The 22,853-nt window shown below is 38.7% G+C and overlaps 1 protein-coding gene across 4 annotated transcripts in view; it reads right to left on the bottom strand.

Moving 5' to 3' along the window:
* Positions 1 to 3,859: 3,859 nt before the first annotated feature.
* The window catches only part of SUPT3H (SPT3 homolog, SAGA and STAGA complex component), a 385,930-nt gene continuing 366,936 nt past the window's right edge, over positions 3,860 to 22,853 (bottom strand). For 3 of the 4 annotated variants that reach the window (XM_074348844.1, XM_074348842.1, XM_074348845.1), the window contains one exon: positions 3,860 to 5,195. In XM_074348844.1, the coding sequence (XP_074204945.1) occupies positions 5,130 to 5,195 (66 nt within the window). In that variant the 3' untranslated portion in view covers positions 3,860 to 5,129. The remainder of the gene's footprint in view (positions 5,196 to 22,853) is intronic. The other variant, XM_074348843.1, reaches the window with a different exon arrangement.

Genomic DNA, 22,853 nt, shown 5'->3' on the forward strand with positions numbered 1-22,853 from the left:
AGGGACTGCTTGACGGGTTGGCACACAGAGGTCTGGGAGGAGTGACAGAGGTGGCCAGTGTACTGGCAGGCGAACTAACTTCTCCCAAGTGGAGTGGATGGAAAGAGTAAACCGACACCATTCAGAAAAGACAGAAAGCTGCAGGTGTACCGATCCCCAGGCTGAGGCACGGCTGGTTGGGATCTTAAATGTAAGTCAGAAAGTGACTTGTCCTGAGGCAGAAGAGACCCCGGGGTTGAATTAAACGAGCTGCTACCTACTGATGAGCGAGGAAAACCATCATTTCTAATTCAGGTTGTGCTCAGCAACTTCCCGCTTTGTTCAATCTCTCTGTCCATTGCTGCCCCCAGGCGCACACAAACCTGTGTGAGCAGACAGTGACGAGATCATAGTAAATGGGCAAACGTCTAAAAGGGGCGCTTGTATGAAGTCTCAAGGGGCTGCCTTCTGTACCTGCCACTGCAAACACGTGCAAACAAGATGGGGCTTCCTTCACAGCACGGGGATTTATTTTATGCTGGTAGGGAAGTGTAAAAGAGTAGCCCGTGTAATTAGAGCCTTCTGGAGAACTCCAGTCTCCACATAGAAGAGGCCTGTGCACAGGCATCTTTGAGGACGTTTTTCTCATGATCTGTATAGGGGTTCCTAGTGTGTGCACTGATCATGCGCATTTACCTTCAGGTTTCAGATGTTACAGAGGACCTGGCGTCATTCTGTGTAATTATATTCTATTATACATTATGTGATATTCTATTATGTACGTAACACTTGGCCTTATGGAAGGAATGTTGAGTTAAAATGAGATTTCCTTGTACTCACGTTTTTTGGTTCCAAGAAGTGCTTCTAGGTTCAGGGCAGAAATTCTCTTTAATACGTTATCACAAAGCTTGAGTACAGTCTGTGCTGTGTGACTGCGGTTGAGAGTGTGAGCTCTGGGGTCAGTGTGCTGGGGAAATGCTGGCTCCATCTTGGACACTGGGGCATAAGGCACCAAACCTTCTGTCCTTAAATTTCCTTTCAACTAACTCTGGGCAACAGGGCAGATGACAATGCGTATCTCCTAGTGGGGTTGTGAGAATTTAATGAGATAACCACACAAAGTGCTTAGCACACAGGGTGGTACACCACGTCCTATAATTATTACGTGAAACTTATTATTAAAATGCTTACACAATATATCATCATTTTTGATAGCAAGTAAATTGTTACTTAATTAAGTAATCATGATGCTTGACTTTTCCTGTATCTTCTATTTTTATCTTCCTTTGAAAAAAAGGGAAGAGTGACTGCTGGGTGGTGATGCGCAGAAAAGGGAGCATGAATGTAACTCTACACAGAATCACAGTGGTTTCCAACAATGAAATATTGTATGTGGGTTGCTCATGACTTCGTAGGAACTGATTGTTTTAAAATATGCTTCGATTGCCAAAATTCCCTTGACTGATGACAGCCTAGTATTTGATATTTTCTTCCAGAAAACAAATGTAAGTCTCTGTTTTATTATATGTTTTTAAAGTGCTATGGTATCACTAGCCTAGTCATGACACTAGAAATTTACTTTAAGAGATGTGACTTTTTAATATTCGAGTTTTTAAAGGCATCTGGCCCTTATTTAACCATCACATTTACATCCAGTTCCTGCAGGCATGGTTTTGTTGTTTAAGCTTGGCTTGATGCCCTCTGCAGAAAGCCTTTGCTTTGATGAACACAACTCCACTAAAACTGCTAGGGTCCCCTCCCCCCTCTGCCCCCCACCAACTGTACAGTAAGAGCACAGAAAATTTCATCTTGGATTTCAAATAAGATAAAAATGAGACAGTAACTTGCTGTGGAGTCAGCTTTACATGGCCGCCACTGCTATGACATATCCCACTCGATGTCCTTATATTATTTGCAGAAGTGTTTATGTACTATGAAATGTTCAGCCAGAGCATACAGGAAACTGTAAAATATTTTATAAGATGTACATACATGGTTGATGGTAGAGTTTTAAATGCAACCTGGGAAGGTTCTCTCTAAATTCCAGGAGGGCAGATGAGGGAGTCCTTTCTCTGCAGTGACTCGGTTTTATACAAGGGGTTATATGAACTGTAAGGGAAGTACCTGATGTGGGAACTACATAGAAGTTTTTTTTTTTTTTTTTCCATAAAATCAAAGTTCATAATTTCTAGATTTACTTGTTTTATTTCAGAGCAAGAATCAAATCACAGTTATGTTTATTTGTCTTCTACATGGTAAAGGCATTATGTGTGGATTGTTTGTTATTTTATAGGAATAAAGAACAGTAATAAATGAAGAATTCTCCCCAGATATAGGAATTATATACACCATTAAAAAATATTTGTGCTTTTGATGGTTTTTAAATAACAACTCTTGGTTCTAAAACTGGAACATTATTTATGAATCTCAACTATTGCAACATGTGAAGGCAGGAAGGTTAATGACATAGCCTCAAAATGGCATGTTTGGAAAGTTGCATTTCCAAATTCAGGTGAAGGGAGAAATATTTCTATTTCCTTTACCCTCAAATTTATAAGGCAGTGTCAATTTCCCATAAGAGAAGTTACTTATTTACTTATTTTCAAATTCCATTTCCAAAACACACAGGGCTACCAAAACAGACGCTATTTTGTGTCTTCAGATTTGATTTACAATTGAGTCTGATTTTTATTTTTGTTTTATAGCATCTACCTCATGAAGTCACTGGGAAGAGAATGAAATAGCAAAGGTGAGGTTCCTGACACAAAGGAGGTGCTCAAAGTCTATTAATTCCCTCCTCCCTTTGTTTAAATCGATGTATAACTGACATATTACAGATTATTTAATTAACATCACAGTCCCTCTGAAGATTTGATTTAACATAACACCTGTGCTTCAGGATGTGCCCATAATTAATATCATTTAAAAAAAATGTAGGTTATTGTCTAAGATAAACATGCCATGACCCGTGATGTGTCCTGGTGCTGTCTTTTGCACACAGTGCGGGAAAGTGCAGGACCAGACTGGGAACGAGGGACCGTGGATCCGGCCTCTGGTCTGTCACTGCCATTCTTGAGTGACCTTGGAAGAGTCAGTTTTCCTCCCCAGGACATCATTTTTCAGTTGTAAAACGAGTGGTTGTTTTCAATGGTCTTTCAGACCATCTTCTGCTCTGACATTTTCAGATTCTATATAACACTTTAATCTTCAGAGAAAAACTTATTTAAATCACAGTTTCTGAAACTTTCCTTCTAGAAATGTTCTTTCTGTTTTCCTATACTCAATGCTTAAGGAAATTTTATTTCACTTTAAATTTGTGTTGTGCAAAAAGTCAAAGAACCTAAGTGTAGAAAAGAAAAAAAAATTACAAATATTAATACTGAGCAATTATGGGGACATCTAGGCTGGTTTGGGACAGACATAAATGACCTTGTTTTATTCTAAATTCAGCTCACTGGCTTATGATGAAAAGTGAAAGGTTATTATATGAACTTACTGGGCAAAACCAGATTTTATAAATAATTACCTGTCAGACTGTTCAAGATAGACAAACATACGCCAGACCAACAAAAACACAGACCTGTCATATTTCTGAGAGAAATGTACATTGAGTCTTCCTTCTCTGGGACTATAAGGAGATCAGGTAGAATAAAATGAAGGGAAAAAACCTAAACCCTGTATTTTCTGCCTTGTGCATATTTTAAAATGTATAATGTGGGAGAGGAGGAATTTTGATGTGAAAAATCAGCTCCTGAAAATTTTATACATCTATAAGCCTGGCATCGAAACCAAATACAATAAATGCTGTCGTTTTAAAAGTTAGGATGTTTACTGCAAGCTTATAATTTTCCATGATTAGGGATGCCAAGAAAAATAAGAATGATGATAAAAAGAAAAGTTTAATCATACATTTCACCAAGCACAGATGGAACATCAAAACCCCTTGGCAATTTTTTGATATTATGTATTTGCATTTTTTTGTTGTTTTTGACATGAAGATTTTTTCCATAAGGACTAACATAGAACAGGTAAATGATAGTTAACAAATGTGAACAACACAGTGCAATCACATTAACTGAGCCTCACAGTGATCTGGTCACAGGAGGGAAATCTTTCATGCTTCTCATTTCTGTTTATATTAATTCTTTACAAAGGCTGATCCAGGGTGTGTAAAAACCATGATAAAAGTAAAATTACACAAAACTAAAGAATGAGAGAAATAACTTACTTTTTTTTTTTTTTTCAATTCAAGTTGAATCAGGAACTGTGTATAGCTGCTGTATTTTGGTTTGGTTCCCAGAGTTACAGTTCCTCATTCACCGGAGAAAGTAGAGATGCCAGAAGGGTAATTCAGCCGCTACCAGCAAGAAACTGCCCGGTGCACACCAGGGTTGAGGCGAGAAAGCAGATCACTGGGCTCCCCTCCTCCTGATTCTAATTGTTTTGCTTTTAAATGGGCATGGTGAGTGTGTCGGGGGTGGGCCTGGGATCGGAGGGACAGGGGAAGGGGAGAAATGAAGATGGGGAAGAGGGGTATACTTGAGGGAAACACACGGGAGATGCGCAGGGAGTTGGGAGGAAGGCAGGGAAACGACACAGACGCTACGCGTGGAGTGAAGGGCAGAGAAGATGTAAGCAGACAGTCCATCAGGCCAATTAGGTCTCTGATTAGTGTGAGTGTATAAAATGGACATTTGTCTCTAAGATCACATAGATCTCAGCAGCAGATGTCGGAAAGTAAAGTTGGTGGGATTGTGCAGGGGAAAGCGACCATCCTTTTAATTTTGCTTTCTGTCCCAAATCTGGATTACAAAATGCATCAAACAAAACATAGACTAAACACTGAGAGAAAAAAAAAGACACTGCTTTTAAGATGTGAGTTGAGGGCAGTACATCTCATCCAAATTAAAATTTCAGAATTGTGTGATGTGCATTCTTGTCCACCTACACACCATCCCAAACATCCTGCCATTAATTAGCTAAGTGGCCCATCTGGTAAACAAGACTAAGCATTGAGGGGGCTGGAAAAGGGCTGGAGTCAGCCAGTTGATGGTCACAACAAACCAATCCACTTCACTTGTATTTTATTTTGTCCAAGGAGTGGAACAGAAATCACCTGAACATAACACTGCCTTTCCTGTTGTAGTCAGTCACATCAGCAGGCCAGGAAAGCCATCCCATTCCTGCGGTAAGCACTCTGTCAAAGAAAAAGAAATCTGCAGTGAATTATCCCATCAAGTCAAACCGGGAGAGGAGGCAAAAAAAGCAAGCAGAGCTTTCTTCCTGTTTTGTAGACTGCTGGCTGCAACCTAAGAGGGTGCGTGATCTGTACATTGCTGGTGGCCGAGCTCGAGCCACCACTCTGTCAGTCAGCATGGTTAACAAGTGGTTAGCGATTCTATTTTGGGGGAGTGGGAGATGTATGTAAAATAAGACATCCCACTCTGTTAATTGATTGTGTTTGGTTAGGCCGAAGACACACTGTACTGATCTGTTTGTCCTTTATAAACATGTGTTCTCTATTGAACATGCTCAAGAATCACTTCTAACTAAGTACCCTAATAGTCCATAAATTACTGACTCATTAAATGCTCCCCAGGCCTAATTTATAGTCTCAGCACAAAGCTGTGGGGACAGACACTAATAGAGGCCTTTCTCCCACCCGCCAACAATACCGTGACCTCTAAGGAGCTCTGTACATTAGACGTTACAGAAAACTTCATTTTTACATAATTATATACATTCATGTATACATAGATGTATATATGGATATTCATGATGGGATAAAAATATTCCTGTAAAGGAAAATGGATCCTAATTGCAATAATATGATATATTCCAGTAAAGAAAGTAAAACGGCATGATTTTTTATCCCAAGAAATACATTCTGCGTGTCAGAGCTGGAGGAGCTGGGCCACACGGGACCTCAGTGAGGTGTCCTGAGTCTCACAATGAGACCCATAGTGAAGCAGAATTAAAATCCAGGACATAGGAATAAACTTCCTCTTTCTACCACCATTGCTTTCATTATTTGAATTAGGAACAATCATAACCTTCAATTGGAGCTTTTCTACAATCTGTTTTCAGAAAAATGGGAAAATGACAAAAATCTCATTAGGGAATTTTTTTCGCTCTAGGCTAAGAACTCGGGCTTTTCTGGAGTCTGTATACTTTCAATGAATTTCAATGAATTTACCTTCAATAGCCATATTGTAGGAAATACAGCAGAAACTTTGATTTTTTATTGACATAGTCAGTTTACAATATTGTGTCAATTTCTGGTATACAGCATAATAGTTCAGTCATACATATATTCCTTTTCATTATAGGTTACTACAAGATACTGAATATACAGTATTCTGTGCTATACAGAGGAAACTTCTAATTTATCTATTTTATATATAGTAGTTAGTATCTGCAAATATTGAACTCCCAATTTATCCTTTCCCACCCCCTTTTCCCCCAGGTAACCAAAAGCTTGTTTTCTATGTCTGTGAGTCTGTTTTGTAAATAACTTCATTTGTGTCTTTTTGTTTTTTTAGATTTCACACTTTTTAAAAGATACATGCTATTTTTATTTCTCTTTCTGGCTTACATCACTTAGTATGATGATCTCCAGGTCCATCCATGTTGCTGCAAATGGCATTTTATTATTTTTTATGGCTGAATACTATTCCATCGTATGCATATACCACAACTTTATCCAGTCATCTGTCAGTGGACATTTAGGTTGCTTCCACGTCTTGGCTATTGTAAATAGTGCTGCTATAAATACTGGGGTGCATATATATTTTCGAATTAAGAGTTCCCTCTGGATATCCGCCCAGGAGTGGGATTGTTGGATCATATGTTAAGTTTGTTTAGTCTTCTGAGGAATCTCCATACTGTTTTCCACAGTGACTGCACCAAACTACATTCCTACCAGCAGTGTAGGAGGGTACCCTTTTCTCAGCCTCTCCAGCATTTGTCATTTGTGGACTTTTTAATGATGGCCATTCTGACTGGTGTGAGGTGATACCTCATTGTATTTTGATTTGCATTTCTCTGATAACTAGTGATATTGAGCATTTTTTCATGTGCCTATTGGCTATTTGTATGTCTTCATTGGAGAATTGCTTGTTTAGGTCTTCTGTCCATTTTTGGATTGGGTTTTTTTGTTGTTATTAAGTTGTATGAGCTGTTTATATATTCTGGAAATTAAACCTTTGTCAGTCACATCATTTATTCCGTAGGCTGTCGTTTTGTTTTGTTTATGATTTCCTTTGCTGTGCAAAAGCTTATAAGTTTAATTAGGTCCTATTTGTTTATTTTGCTTCTATTTCTATTGCCTGGGTAGACTGCCCTAGGAGAACACTGCTAAGATTTATGTCAGAGAATGTTTTGCCTATGTTGAAAAAATGATTGCTTTTAATTATACTAAAAAAAAAAAAAAAGACAAAAACAAACTGGATCCAAGCTTTTTAGAAAGGCTTCTACAAACATGAGGTGAAACAAAAATGGTTTCCTGAATAACAGTTAAGCATAAAATTCAATTAACTTCAAAACCTTTCCTCCAAATCGCCTGCTTACATCGGATTTACTGTGGTGTCAGTCATTGGCGTCCTGGCTTAAGTGTCATCCATTGGTCGTGCTGTTGCACAGCTGACTCTGGCTCAGTGTATCAAGGACGAGAAAACAGGGGCACGTTCCCCGTTTCCTCCCTCAGGGCTTTCTCTGCGAGCTCGACCTCCCTGCCGGACAGCTCGTGCACGGGACGCTGCCGGCCAGAAGCAGACATTCCAGCAAGGGCTAGGAAACCCCACCTCCACCTCCTGAGCCTGTGCTGGAGCACGGTGCTGAGTGAGGTCCCCGGAGAGCTGCAAATAACCTGCAGGGATGGATAGAGTGTCTTCCCACAACCACAGGCCCGGGAGCCTCAGGCCTTAAACAGCTCCGGCCGCCTCCGGGAGGCTCATGCCCCAGTAATACTTAGCCCTGATACTTCACATTTTACAACCACAGCGACAAACTTTAACATAATATTTAAAGCACAGGGATGGTTTACATGGAGATAAATGGACCTGGGAGTAAAGCTGGATTCCTTTTCAAGGTAAATGGCTGAAGTGAGCCTTGCTTGAAAAAGAAGTCTTGGCTCAGGAGAAGACTTGACTGAGCCCCCCTGAGAAATTACCCAGTTAAATCTTTCCAGGGTGGGTGATCTGAAATGATTCTCTCTAGGATTGAAAAGGTCACTTTTCAAAGATCAGTTCACCTTCACAGATAATTTATCAGTATTATTTGCAAACAACTAAAAAGATTACAGGCTTATTTAATAGCACAGAACCTCAAGTAGCGAAGTCTACTGAGAAAACCAAAGTTTAGAGCTGACCCTGATTTCTGGAATAAGTTCTTCGTATTCTACATCTAAAATAAAGGACAAACAAACAAGCATGTGTAATTAGTGAAGGGCAGTTTCAGCAAACCAATCCCCGAGGGTCCCCCACGCTGAGTCACTACTTTTTCCGTTTGATGTATAAAGGATGTATGTTGTCTGTGTAGGGCAATTATGGGAACGTCCCAGATTTGGCATCCTTTCTAGAGTAAGCAACTTGAAAGGAAGATGGATGAAGACAACTCATCTTTGTGTCAACTGTGAATTTCTCTCTATTTGTGTTGCAAATGCTGAAACTAAATTTAAACACTGCTTGGTGTGAGGACCCTCCAGAGGCCACGTTCTCATGAAACACTCCGTAGCCCACTCACTCTCTACTGTCAGAGCCTATGAACGAGTCCCAGCTCTACATCTTCACAGACACTCTTAGTAAAACCTAGACCTTGACCAGAAAAAGCCAGGACTTGCCCAGCTATTTAACAGTATAAATTAATGACACAATCAGACTTCTCTCCAATCAGCTCTTACCTGCTATATGCCACTTAAGCTTTATTTCTGATTTAATAAAGCTCTGTTCTCAAGCCCTAGTTGCTCCCATGTGACTGTGTTGAAAAGCTCAGACAGTAGCATCTCTCAAAGTTATTAACAAAGATTTTTTTTAAAGGACCAGTGGTAGTTCTTAGGCTTTTTTTCCCTTAATTGGGTATCAAGCTAGATTCTCATATTTTACATCCTTTATTCAGCTTCAAATTATGACCTGTTACTGGATTCTCAATCTATCTGGATAAGCAGACACAGATGCTACCTAATGCACTGAGCACTGGTGGGAAAATTAACTCATAAGTGTGCACTTTTAAAATATGACTTAAAAAAATCTGCATATGGACAGTGGACAAGCTAAAGGAAACATTAAAATCTCAAACTGGCTTGTTTTCTACGGTTCATCATAAATTGCATGTTGTAAGAAATACAAAGTAATATTAAAAAGCAAACGATTAAGCAAAAGATAAATATGCTACAAAACATACCCTGCAGTTCCAAATTGAACATGATTGTGTTTGTTATTTGTGTCCATTAGCCTAATCAGTAAGGCTTTAATTATACATAAAACCACCCCCTCAGTTCAGACCCACGTTTTATTCTCACTACATTTCCTAATTTTTTTCTGCTTTCTTTAAGTAAAATAAGAATTTTAGGGACTGATATCAGCAAGATTGTAGGCTAGAAGGTCCCAAAGCTTGTCTTTTCCACAAAAACAGTTCTGAATGCCAACAGAGAAGCAGCAGAAACTTTCTGGAGCTTAAAAACCAAGCCTGACCGCATCAAAAAGTATAGGAAGCATTTTTTTTCTTTTGCATCACTCCATCCAGGAAGTTCCATATGTGCCTGATCCCAGAACCCCAGCTCCACTGCCAATCTGAATACCAATGCACCAAACCTGGCATTGAAAAGGATCCCCTTGGCTAGAACTTCCTCCCACAGGCAAAAAAGGAAGACCCCAGCAGCCCTGGATACCACTGCCACTTGCAGGACCTCCGCAGTCTGGGCCACCGAAGATCTCTGCAGTCTTTGTCATGTTGACCTCGGCTGATGGAGCGGCATAGAAACTCACTATGCTCTCCCCAGAATCAGAGCTGCTGAGACCCACCCAGCCACAGCCCTCACAGACACCTTCAGATGAAAGTCCTTCCCCATCAGAATCAACCTGAAAAGGCCAGAGGTGACTGCTCCCTCAAGTGTACAAATGTCAATGCAATGCAAAACATGAAAAAGCAAGGAAACATAACACAACCAAAGGAATTCGATAATTTTCTAGGAACTAACCCTAAAGAAATAGTTATCTGTGAGTTACCTGAAAAAGAATTCAAAATAATTATTTTAAGAAAACTAATAAACAACTCAGAGAACTCAGGAAGGCAATGCATGAACAAAATGAGAAGTTAAAGAGACAGAAATCATAAGAAAGAACAAAAGAAATTTTGGTGCTGAAAGATACGATGAATGAAATGAAAAATGCAAGAGAGCTTCAAAAAACAGGCTCAATCAAGCAGAAAAAAGAATGTGCAAACTTGAAGACAGATTTCTTGATATTATTCATTAAGAGGAGAAAAGAAGTAAGAACGAAAAAAGAGTGAAGAAAGTCTATGTAAATTAGGAGACACCATTAACTGAAACAATACAGTCAACCCTCCTCATCTGCAGGTTCTGTGTTTACACATTCAACCAACTGCTGGTCAAAAATAGTTGGAAAAAAATTCCAGGAAGTTCCAAAAATCAAAACTTGGATTTGCTGTGGGCTGGCAACTATTTACATAGTATTTACATTGAATTAGGTATTAAAGTAATCTAGAGATGATTTAAAGTATATGGGAGGATGTACATAGGTTGCATGCAAAACTGTTATTTTATATAAAGTACTTGAACATCTGCAAATTTTGGTATCCATGGAATTCTAATTCTCTGCAGATTCTGAGGGACGACTGTATTTGATTTACTGGAGTTCATAGATGGAGAAGAGAGAGAGGGGGTCAAAAAACTCATTTAAAGAAATAATGGTTGAAAACTTCTGGTATCTGGGGAGAGACATGAGCATCCAGATACATGAAGCTCAAGGATCCCCAAACAGATTCAGCCCAAAGAGATTCACTGAGACATATTATAACCAAAATCTTAAAAATCAAAGAATTCTGAAAGCAGCAAGAGTTTAGAGTCATTACATACAAGTGAACCCAGCTAAGGTTATCAGCAGATTTCTCAGAAGAAACCTTGCAGGCCAGAAGAAAATGAGAAGACATGTTCAAAGTGTTGAAACAAACAAAAACCAAAAAACCCCGCCAATCAAGAATTCTTTACTCAGGAAAGTAGTTTCTGGATAGAGAGAAAGCCTTTCCCAGATAAATTCCCTCAGATTTTGTTTATCACCACTATACTACCTTACAAGAAATACTAAAGGGAGTTCTTCAAGCTGAAGCAAAAGTATGCTAATTAGTAATGTGAAACCTATGAAAGTATAAAAGTCACTGAATAAAGGTAAATCTATAGATAAATTCAAAATATTTTAATACTGCAATGGTGGTATGTAAATCAAGTTGGATTATAGCATATAAATTAAAAGAAAAATGTGAAAAAACTATAGCTGAAATATTGTCATTGATACATGCTATTAAAAATGGAAGTTGTGACACTGACAAGGTGTGTGGGGGACAAGTAAATGTGTAGAACATCTTTATGCAATTAAAGTTGTAACCATCACAAAATAGACCGTTATAAGATGTATTAAGAAAGCCTCGTGGTAATGGCAAAGCAACAGACTATAACTGGAATGCTAGTGATAAAGAGAAGAGACTCACAGCATACCACTACCAAGAAGTCATCAACGCTTAAAGTGAGACAGCTAGAGAGAAAGGAAGGAGGGAACTACAAGATCATCAGAAAACACTTACCAAAATGGCAACACTAAGTCTTTGCTAAGTCTTTACCTATCAGTAATCACTCTAAATGGTTTAAATATTCCAGTTAAAACACAGAGTGTGTGAATGGATTAAAACAACCAACCAACAAACAAAAACAAAGAACCAACTGTATGCGGCCTACAAAAGACTCACTTAAGCTTCAAAGATACATAGGCTGAAAGTAAAGGGAGGAAAAAGCGATTCCCTGAAAATGGGAAACAAAAAAGAAATTGGGTAGCTATATTTATGTCAGAAAAAATAGACTTTGAATCAAAAGTTGTAAGAGGAGATACAGAAGGTCCTTACACGGATAAGGGGTCAATTCATCAGAAGGCTGTAACAGTTGTAAATATATATGCACTTGTCATCAGAGCACCTAAATATATTAAAGCATTTTTTAACAGATCTGAAGGCAAGAAACAGCAATATAGTAATAGTAGGAGACTTCTATCCATTGTTGAAAGTGGGGTATTAATCATCCAGACAGAATATCAATAAGAAAATAATGGACTTGACCTACACTTGAGGCCATTTGGACCTAAAAGACATTCTATCCAATAGCAGCAGGATACACATCCTTCTTAAGTACAGATACTCTCCAGGGTAGACCATATCTCAAAACAAGGCTTAAACTTAGGAAAACTGAAATCATACCAAGTTATCTTTTCTAAATGCAATGAAACTAGAAATCAGTAACAGGAGGAAAGCTAGAAAATTCACAAATATGTAGAAATAAAAAACCCCACACATCTGAACAAATGGGTCAAATAAGAAATCAAAAGGGATGTTAAAAAAATCTTGAGACAAACAACAAAAGCCCTACAAACATACCAAAACTTAGTCGCAGCAAAAGCAGCTCTAAATGCCTACATTAAGAAAAAGATTTTAAATATATAAAGTTAGGTTGCTTATTTAAATTGTCCCTCAATAAAGCTAGACAAAAAGGAAAAAAATTATAGCAGGTCTCAAATTCACTTACAAATATTTCAATTTTTCAAAGGCCTAACACAGAAGATTTTGATTCTATAACCTGAATTCCTATACAATGGCATAATTTGATTTTAGCACATCTCAGATATTAAGTTCTAACTCTGTATAAGTCACTATGTGCTTGGTGGTGCAAAGGACACAAAGCTATGTAACACAGTCCCTGCAGTCACTAAAGATTCCAATTTACTGTTAGTGGTTTAACCACCACAAGTAAGATGCATTAAAAGGTCATTCTCAAGGGTTACAAAGAGAAAACATAAGCAATCATTCTGTTTGCTCTTACTTTTAATTACAATATTTAATTTCAAATAACAAAAGAACACAAGATTTGTGTATTTCTCAAAGCAGGGAGGGGCAAATATTTAAAAAAATACATTTTTAATGGGTTATGAAGTCCATATCTAATTTAGTCTTACTACAGCTAATAAAAAAGGTCCTATTTTTCTCCTTTTTAAAGTGACAAGTCTAGTGACTGGTAGATTTAAGATTCAAAGCCCAGGGCCTGTATTCTTTTCATTATACCAAACTCTTACATGAAACAAAAGAAAACAAAGAACCCCCTGAAATATGGCCTGATTTATTCCATCCAAATTACCAGAGGCATATTGTCTTCCCACTCCTAATGAACTCGATTCTTGCTAAAACATCACTTAGAGTAAATCAGAATTGTACTTCAAATTTCAGCTAGAGTAGCCCAGCACAGTGCTGCTGAGTGCAGCGATGTGACTTGAATCTGAATCATCTTCGTTCTCAACTAGTGCTTATTTTCCAGACTAATTTTAAGAATAGTATGTAATAAAAAGCACTGTGCATCCAGATCACCTGGGGAGTTTAAAAAAGTGAAGCCAGAATATGTTATTTATTTTTTTTAAGTCAGTTGGGCTGAGTAGGATCAGGGTTTGGAATGTCTTAAAACCAATCCAGGTGACCCAGATGCACGTGAGGGCTGACGGCGGCGGCAGAGGAGGCGAGTATACCGTTACCAGGACCCCAAGTGGTACTGTCAATAAATGGAACCCTTTCAGAGTCTGTCATGATGATACAGTAAACAGTATTTCATAATGGAAATCCTGATGTTAGCATTTAATACAGAAGAAGTGTACATTCTTTTTTACGCAGAGAGCAGACGGGTTACCTGCGTCTTGCACACTCCTTACTTCCTGTGGGCGCCTTCAGACCAGTCGCTGTTTTTCCTTCCCCGATGCTGTGATGCCCTTGTTAGGGACACAGCCCTTCAGATGGCCACGGCACGTTTAGTTCCATAATGACAAAAAGGATGTGGAAACTAAGCCTGTTGACCCAAGTTGAACAAATCTTTTGCTTACATCTAAAACCAAGGAACATTAAAGTTTTGGAATTAGAGAGTATCTTTGTGAACTCTAGGCCAGTTCCTAACTTAACAGATGAAAAAAACTAACGTCCAGAGACAGTGACCCATCCATGGTCACGTGGGCAGGGCCCAGGTTCCTGACTCACTCTAGGGCTCTTTATAGATGGTTCTCATTCTGCCCAAAGCCATGTGTTCAGCTTCTCTGACCTTAATGGGCAAAACAGATGTAGGGAAAAAAATTGTTTTTCCAGATAAAGAACCCCTGGGAGTAGAACAAAAGTGGGGAGACTAGGGGAAGGGAGACGTAATGCCGTCTGAAACAGGACCGCTGAGTCGTCAGAGCGAGGCCACTGCGAGCTTTCAGCTCTACCCCCGCCTCTCCTGCAACGTGATTAGCTCTCCCTTAGAGAATCACAATTTCCCGGAGTGCCTCACATAATAGTTTTGATAAATGGATGCAATATGAAAATAATTAAGATACCCCTGATGAAAGATTCTGTGGCAAAGTGAGCATCTTGAGGACCTTTAAGGGGGCGTCACACCACTTGCACTGAAGTCTTACTAAGGCTGTGCTCAGTGGCTGATTTAGGGCCAAGCAAATAATGTGGCCAGTCTGGATCTGTTTGGAGTTGGCCAATTTGGGTTAAATCCAGTAGAAAAAGGACAATAAAAAGATTTGGAGCATACATTCACCCTCTCCCAAGCTACCGTTAACTCCCAATTAACTAAGTGTAGGGTAGGCTCTCTGCATTTTGGATGATCTGCGGCCCACAGGAACTGCCCTGGCTGCCAAGGACCTGGTGGTTTCCCGAAAGCTCTCTTCTACTCCACAGGGATGAAGAGGGCACAGGGGGCAGAGGGCCCCGGGAGGAAAAGAGGAGGCGGTCATGGAGTAAACGGAAAGCCACAGGCCTCCACTAGTCCTTACAGATTAAGTGAGCCTAAGTGTTCGATTTATTGAAGACTGAGCTGGGCGGGGCCTGGGAAGGTAGGTACCTCTCTGAATTTCATGTATGCACGCTGTTTCCCAAGATAGCTAAATCAGCCCTCCTCACACCCCACCTCTCTCCCGAGTTTCCAGTCAGAACCAGCTGTGCTTTTACCTGGCCTTTTTCTATTTCTGGGAGCAACAGTGGAGACTGCATCACGTTGTGTCAAGTTCACTGCCCCTACCCTGACCCCCTCAGCCCAGATTCAGCCCTGCCCTCTGTGGGGTCGCTGGATTCAGAGTCCAAGCCCTCTCCCAGCCTCCGTTTGCTAAAGGAGGTGACTGTGCCCTCGGAGACATACTGTTTTGCTTTAATACTACAAATCTTTGAAGCTCTGGAGCTTCATATCAAAGCTCTGTAAGAGCTTTTTCAAAGATAAAATATGCCCCCTTTTCTTGCATGTGGGCAAGAGATTTAATTACAGTGAATAAAACTGAATGGTGGTCTAAGCCTCTTAAAATCAAAGTGGGGCTCATGGCTGAATTTCATTAGCAAACCTAAATACAAATAGGCACATCTTGTTTGTACCAATGCCATGTGACTTGCCCCCTTTTGATAATTTCATTCTAACTCTGATATGTCAGAGAATCTAAATTGAACCATATGATGTATAGCACTGGAACATGCAAAGCTCTTCATTAAACATTTTCCTTTTCTGTATACTTCCCAATGTTATAAACATCCCGTGAAAAATCATGGAGGGCAGTTTGTCAGACAGGAGAGGCTTGATTTAAGACAGTGGAGGGAGCCCTGCCCTTTAAATAAGAGGTCTTCCCTGGCTGGCAGAAGAGGGAACAGACATAGCATTAACTCTCATTCTATTCCAAGTAACTGGAGCCTATAAATCTTGAGGAACGTGTCATTTTATGCATGTTTTTCTCTAAGTCTGTATCATATTCTTCTTAGAAGTTATTTCAGCATTGTAAATAGAAACATCTCTACATTAAGATTTAATTATTAAAAATTACCATTTCTAGTTGCCCAAGTCATCTCAATCAAATTATATGAGAGAACTGGTTAATTTCTTTGCTGTCACTGAGCAGAATAATTACATAGTTGATACAAATAACACTGTATTTTGGAGAAAAGCTTTTTGTGAATGTAATTTTTAGCAATCTTACTGAGACTAAATAAAACTGTACGATTTCTATGTATAAGCTATTCTTTCCATGATATTGTAGACACATTAAACTTTTCTTCAGCTACCTATATTATACACAACCAAACATGGATGTCTGAAATTATTCCAAGCTATAAACACGTATCAATATATGTATAAACAGTAAACTGGCAGGAGGTAGTAATCAAAATCTCCATTTTGGGGGAGCTCAGTAGAACAATTAATTCTCATTTTTCTTGTTTGACCCAAAGTTCTCCAGAAGGCAGGGGTGTTGCCATTTTATTTATCTCTGTATGTCCAGGCTGTAAGCCAACACACGGCACATAAGTAGGTACTCAATAAATAATAATCTAATGAATAAATGCATTTGACTTGCAGGTAGCTTAGTTTCCTCTGGACAGCAATGTGAAATGCTAACGTGTTCACTAGGCGAGTGGGGGCTGAGATATTCTTAGCTCCTAAAAATTAGGCTTAGACCACACACTTATCATTTCACTAGATAACCATCAGCAGCAATTGTAAAGAAAAATAAATTAGTGACCTGAATAAGTCCTAAGCAATGCTGCAAAGCAAATGGTTCCTCTCACGCCAGTTCTCAGCTCCCCCTGGGAGCATGTCTGGGCTTCTCATTACTGTTATCTGCCAGGAGTAAAAACTTCTGCATCAATGGAGCCAAGTGCCTTGTTTGCCAGGAACAGAATCCAAGTCGTCTGAAACAACACTGTTAAATGGTTTTGATGCATCTAAACATTTTAAGTTCAAGTATTCTGTTACTGAAAATTATAATCAATAGTAAGTTTATAGTAGTATAAAATAATTTTTTAACAATCTCAATTGATTGACAGTGTTACTCCATTGAATTTTCTATTTCCAAAGTTGTCAACAATGATACAATAGAAATTAAAAGAAAACACTGTCTCAGTGCCCTTTGCCACAGCAAAAAACATGGCACGGGACTAAGAACACAAATAGCAGCTGTTTACCAGTGGTGAGGACGTCAGTGGTAAATGAAGGTTCTTAAGAATTTTTGGAAGACAATGAATAACAAAATTATGACACAGAACAATCAAGACAGAGGAGTTAACAATGGCAGCCACCTGAGATGGTGTATTTCTGTATGAACCGACTGTCAGTCACTCATTTCTGTATTTAGTAAGCAGGCTGCAGGTGCAGTGGGGACAGCACTGGTCACAGGTGTGGTTCCTGACCCTCCCGCCGAGCAGTCTAAGGGGAGAGACACTGAGTGAGAAGTGATGGGTGTGATGGGAGTTACACAACGAGAAGTTAGTGCAGTGGGACCCGGTGAGAGGGCAGCAGAGGTGGGTTGTGGTGGTCATGACAGCTTCTTGAAGGAAGAGATACTCAGCTGAGGCCTGAGTTGGGGATGGGAGGGGAATGGGTAGCAGGACAGGGAAGTGTTCTAGGTGAGACCCAGGGGAGAGAGCCTGACTTACTCCCAAATGCCAGTCCAGAGGCTGTGCTTGTCACAGTAAGTATTAAATCCCTGACACCAAACTGCACCACCTACCACTGGAGGGTGTATCAAAATTCAGGTAAGAATTATATAAGCATTCAAACAGTTCTTTTAAATTACTGCTTTAGAGCCTGATAAACTCTTTATATTAAATTGGAATAACTGGAGGACTTCTGGTTTCTGGTCCAGCGTGTAAGAGGAGCTTATAAGTTGCCAATCTGTCCTAACAAGTAAAAGTTATGATATAGTTACAGTACAACAAACTGGAAAAAATCAACTCTTAGGTCCAAAGGAGAAGTAACGTCAGAGGCAAGTACAGACAGTCACAACTTACTGAGGCACAGATCTACAGGCAACAGCCTCTGGGAACCAGTGCTGGGGGAGCGAAAACTGAACTGTAATCAACAAACTGCTAGAAGCTCTGTGGACAAACGTGGGAGATAAAACACGGGGGGACCCAGTCACGTGAGATGGGGAGGAGAACTCAAACTTGTATGAGTTTCACCTCCTGGAACTCTCCCAGGTTCTCACAGTGAATATCACATCCTTCAGGCGAGGAGAGGGATGAAAAACATTTTGAAATACACCAAAGCATTCTGTTCTTCTTAACAAGGTCTAACCCTCAGGAGAAACAAACCAGAGCCTAACTCACCTGGGAAAAGGGAACTATCCAACTTCAGTCCACTGTAGCCACCCTGACCCACATAATAGGTTGTTAGGGGCAGGGGTGGATGGGACACCAAGAAGCGGTTGTGAAATTCACACTCCAGAGGCACAGGCTCACTAAAAGCCTGAGACCCAATCATAGTAGTATAGAATGCCTTCCCTCCTCCCACATCTTACCACCACATTAATACAGGCCTATTTGTGGCAGGTCTTTTTACCTAGTACATCATGTCTGGCTATCAAAACAAAATTACAAGGTATGTTACAAGGCAAATATCAGTTTGAAAAGACAGAGCAAGCATCAGAATCAGACCCATTTGTGCCAGGCATGTTGGAATTAACAGACTATGATGCTAAAGGCTTGAATGGACAAAGGAGACAGCATGCAAGAGCAGATGGCCTATGTAAGCAAAGAGATGGACATTTTAAGGAAAACATAAAAAAAGAAATGCTAAAGATTAAAAAAAAAACAGTGTAACAGAAATGAAGAATGGCTCTGATGGGTTTATTAGTAGGCTGGATATGGCTGAGGAAATGAACTCTGGAGCTTGAGGATATCACAGTAGAAACCTCCAAAACTGAAAAGCAAAGAATGAAAAAACATAACAGAATATCTAAGAGCTGTGAGACTGCTATGAATGGTATAAAGCATGCATAATGGGAATACCAGAAGAAGAGGAAAAACAGAAAACAACAAAAGAAGTATTTTAAAAAATGATGACTGAGAATTTTTCCAAATTAATGTCAGACATCAAACTACAGATCCAGGAGCTCAGAGAACACTAAGGAGAATAAATACAAAAAAAAAACAAAAACAAAAACAAAAACTACACCTAGGCATGTCATATTCAGAAATCAAAGAAATTTTACAAGAAAAATCAAAGAAAAAAATTCAAAAGATGCCAGAGGAAATAACACCTTACATACAAAGAAGCAAAGATAAGAATCATACCTAACTTCGCAGAAATCATGTGGGCAAGAAAAGAGTGGAGTGAAATATTTAAAGTGTTAAGAAAAAAAAAATCCACCAACCCAGATTTCTATACTCTGTGATATAATCCTTTAAAAGTGAAGATTATCAGAGTGGATCAAAATAAGACCCAACTATATGTTGTCTATAAGCAACCCACTTTAAATATAAAGACACACATAGATTAAAATCAGTTTCCCAAGATATAGCAATCTCCAACAGGTTTATGTCTAACAATACAGCATCAAAATACATGAAGCAGTGGGGGAGGGTATAGCTCAAGCAATACTAGCGTGCACAAGGTCCTGTGTACCCAGTACCTCCCCTAAACAAACAAACAAATCTAATTATCTCCCCCACCAAAAAAAGCAAAAATTCATGAAGCAAAAACTGACAGAACTTCAAGGAGAAACACATGAATTCACCATTGTAGCTGGAGACTTCAACACCCCTCTATCAAAAATTGGGGACAGATCCAACAGGCATAAAATAAGTAAGAACATGGAACTCAACAACATCATCAATTAACTGGACATAATGGACATCTTTAGACTACTTCATCCAACAATGATAGATTATAAATTCTTTTCAAGCTTACATGGGACATTGATCAAAATAGACCACATCTGAGGCCATAAAACATACCCTAACAAATTTGAAAGAATGGAAATCATACAATGCTCTCAGAGCACAATGGAATTAAACTAGAAATCAGTAATAGACAGATAGCTGGGGAATTCCAAAATATTTGTAAATTAAACAGCATACTTCTAAATAACACATGGATCAAATTTTATGAGAAATTAAAACTGAAAACACAACATCAAAATTTGTGGGATGCAGAAAAAGTGCTGTTTAGAGGGAAATTTATAGCACTGAATGCACATATTAGAAAATAAGAAAGATCTAAACTCATTCATTTAAGCTTCCAAATTAGGAAACAAGAAAAAAGGGGAAATAAAGAATAGAAATGATAGAACAGATGAATGGAAATAATAAAAAGCAGAGCAGAAACCAATGAAATACAAAACAGGAAGTCAACAGGGGAAAAAAAAGCCCAAGAGAACCAAAAGCTGGTTCTTTGAAAAGATCAATCAAATTGGTAAGCCTCTAACCAGCTAAGAAAAAAAGAAGAAGCAGCTTATTAGTATCAGAAATAGAGGAGGAGATACCACTACAAATCTCTTGAACATTAAAAGGGTAATAAAGGAATATTATGAAAAAACTAAGCTCAGAAACATGGTAACCTAGACGAAATGGACCAATTCCTTGAAATCTGCCAAACTCACACAAGAAGAAAAAGACAGTCTCTATAAATCTATTAAAGAAGTTGAATCAATAATTAATAACCTTATAGAACAAAGAACCAGGCCCAGATGGGTTCACCGGTAAATTCTACCAAACATTTAAGGGAGAAATTATACTAATTCTCCACAATTTTCTTTAAAAGCAGATGGATTCTATCTAATATAACTAATTCTATGAGGTCAGCATTACTCTATTAGCACACACAGACATTACAAAAGAACTACAGACCATTGTCTCTCATCAACACAGATGCAACAATCCTCAAAAAAAAAAAAAAAAAAATCAGCAAATTCAATCTAGCAATGAATAAAAAGAATTAGATGCCATGACCAAGTAGGATTTAACCCAGGTATGCAAGGCTGGTTCAACATTTGAAAATCAATTAATGCAATCCATCACATGAACAGGCTAAAGAAGAAAAATCATATGATCACATCAATAGATGCAGGAAAAGCATTTGACAAAATCCAACACCCATTGAGAAAAACTCTTAGTAAACTAGGAATAGAAGAGAACTTCCTCAACTCGATAAAAGAATATCTACAAAAATACTACAGCTAGCATGATACCTAATGGTTACATACCAGATGCTTTCCCACTAAGATCAGGAAAAAAGGCAAGGATGTTCCCTCTCACCACTGCTTTCCAAAATTGTACTGGAAGACCTACTTAATGCAATAAAAGAAAAGGGAAATAAAAGAGAAACAGGTTGGGAAGGTAGAAAGAAAAGTGTTTGTTTGCAGGTGACATGATCATCTATGCAGATAGTCTGAAAGAATGAACAAGATACACTCCTGGAACTACAGCAAGGTTGCAGGGTATAAGGTTAATATACAAAAGTAAATAATTTTCCCATATGCCAGTAACGAACAAATGGAATTTTAAATTAAGAACACATTGCCATTTACATTAGCACCTCCAAAAATAAAATACTTATATATAAATCTAACAGGATATATATTAAGATATATATGAGGAAACTATAAACCTATGATGAAAGAAATAAAAGAAAAACTAAATTAATGAACAGATAATCCATGATCATGGATGGGAAGACTTGATATTGTCAAGATGTCAGTTCTTCGTAATTTGATCTGTAGATTCAAAACAATCCCAATCAAAATCCTAGCAACTTATTTTGTGGATATCGACAAACTGATTCTAAAGTCTACAGGGAGAGGCAAAAGACCCAGAAGAGCCAATGTGAAGAGCAGGAGAAGAAAGTTGGACCACTGACACTACCCAACTCCACGACTTTTATAAATTTACAGTAATCAAGACAGTGTGGCACTGACAAAAGAAAAAGACAAATAAATCACTGCAATGGAACAGAGAGCCCAGAAATAGACTCATATAGATACAACCAAATGATCTTTGACAAAGGAGCAAAGGCAATAAAATTGAACAAAGATAGTCTTTTCAACACATGGTGCTGAAACTAGACATATACATGCAAAAAATGGATCAAGTACCAGACCTTAAACCTTTCACAAAAAATAACTGAAAATGAATCATAGATCTAAGTGTAAATGCAAAACTATAAAACTCCTAGAAGGTAACAGGAGGAAATCTAGACAACCTTGGGTTTGGTGATGACTTTTTAGGTACAACACCAAGGTCACCATTCATGAAAGAAAAAAACTGATCAGCTGGACTCCATTAAAATTAATACTCCATTAAGCTGCAAGAGACACTTTCAAGAGAATGAAAAGACAAGCCACAGACTGTGAGAAAATATCTGTAAAGTATTAGGACTGTTTTCCAAAGTATACAAAGAACTCTTAAAACTCAACAGTAAGAAAACAATCTGATTAAAAAATGCCTTGACCAAAATGAGCTACAGCAAATAAGCATATGGAAAGATGCTCCGTGTCATATGCCATCATCAGGGAAATGTAAATGAAAACAATGACAAGCTACCATCCCACACTTGTTAGAACGGGCAAAACCCAGACCACGGACGGCATGAGTGATGGCGAGCATATAGAGAAAGAGGAATTTTCATTCATTGTTGGTGGGTAGGCACAACTGCACAGCCACTTTGGAAGGTGGCTTGGCAGTTTCTCACAAAACTAAACATACTCTTACCATACGATCCAGGGATTGCACTACTTCATATTTACCCAAAGGAAATGAAAACTTAAGTCTGCACAAAACCCTGCACATGGATATTTATAACAGCTTTATTCATACTTGCCAAAAAC

This window comes from Camelus bactrianus, chromosome 20, assembly GCF_048773025.1.
Source record: "Camelus bactrianus isolate YW-2024 breed Bactrian camel chromosome 20, ASM4877302v1, whole genome shotgun sequence".
NCBI lineage: Eukaryota > Metazoa > Chordata > Mammalia > Artiodactyla > Camelidae > Camelus > Camelus bactrianus.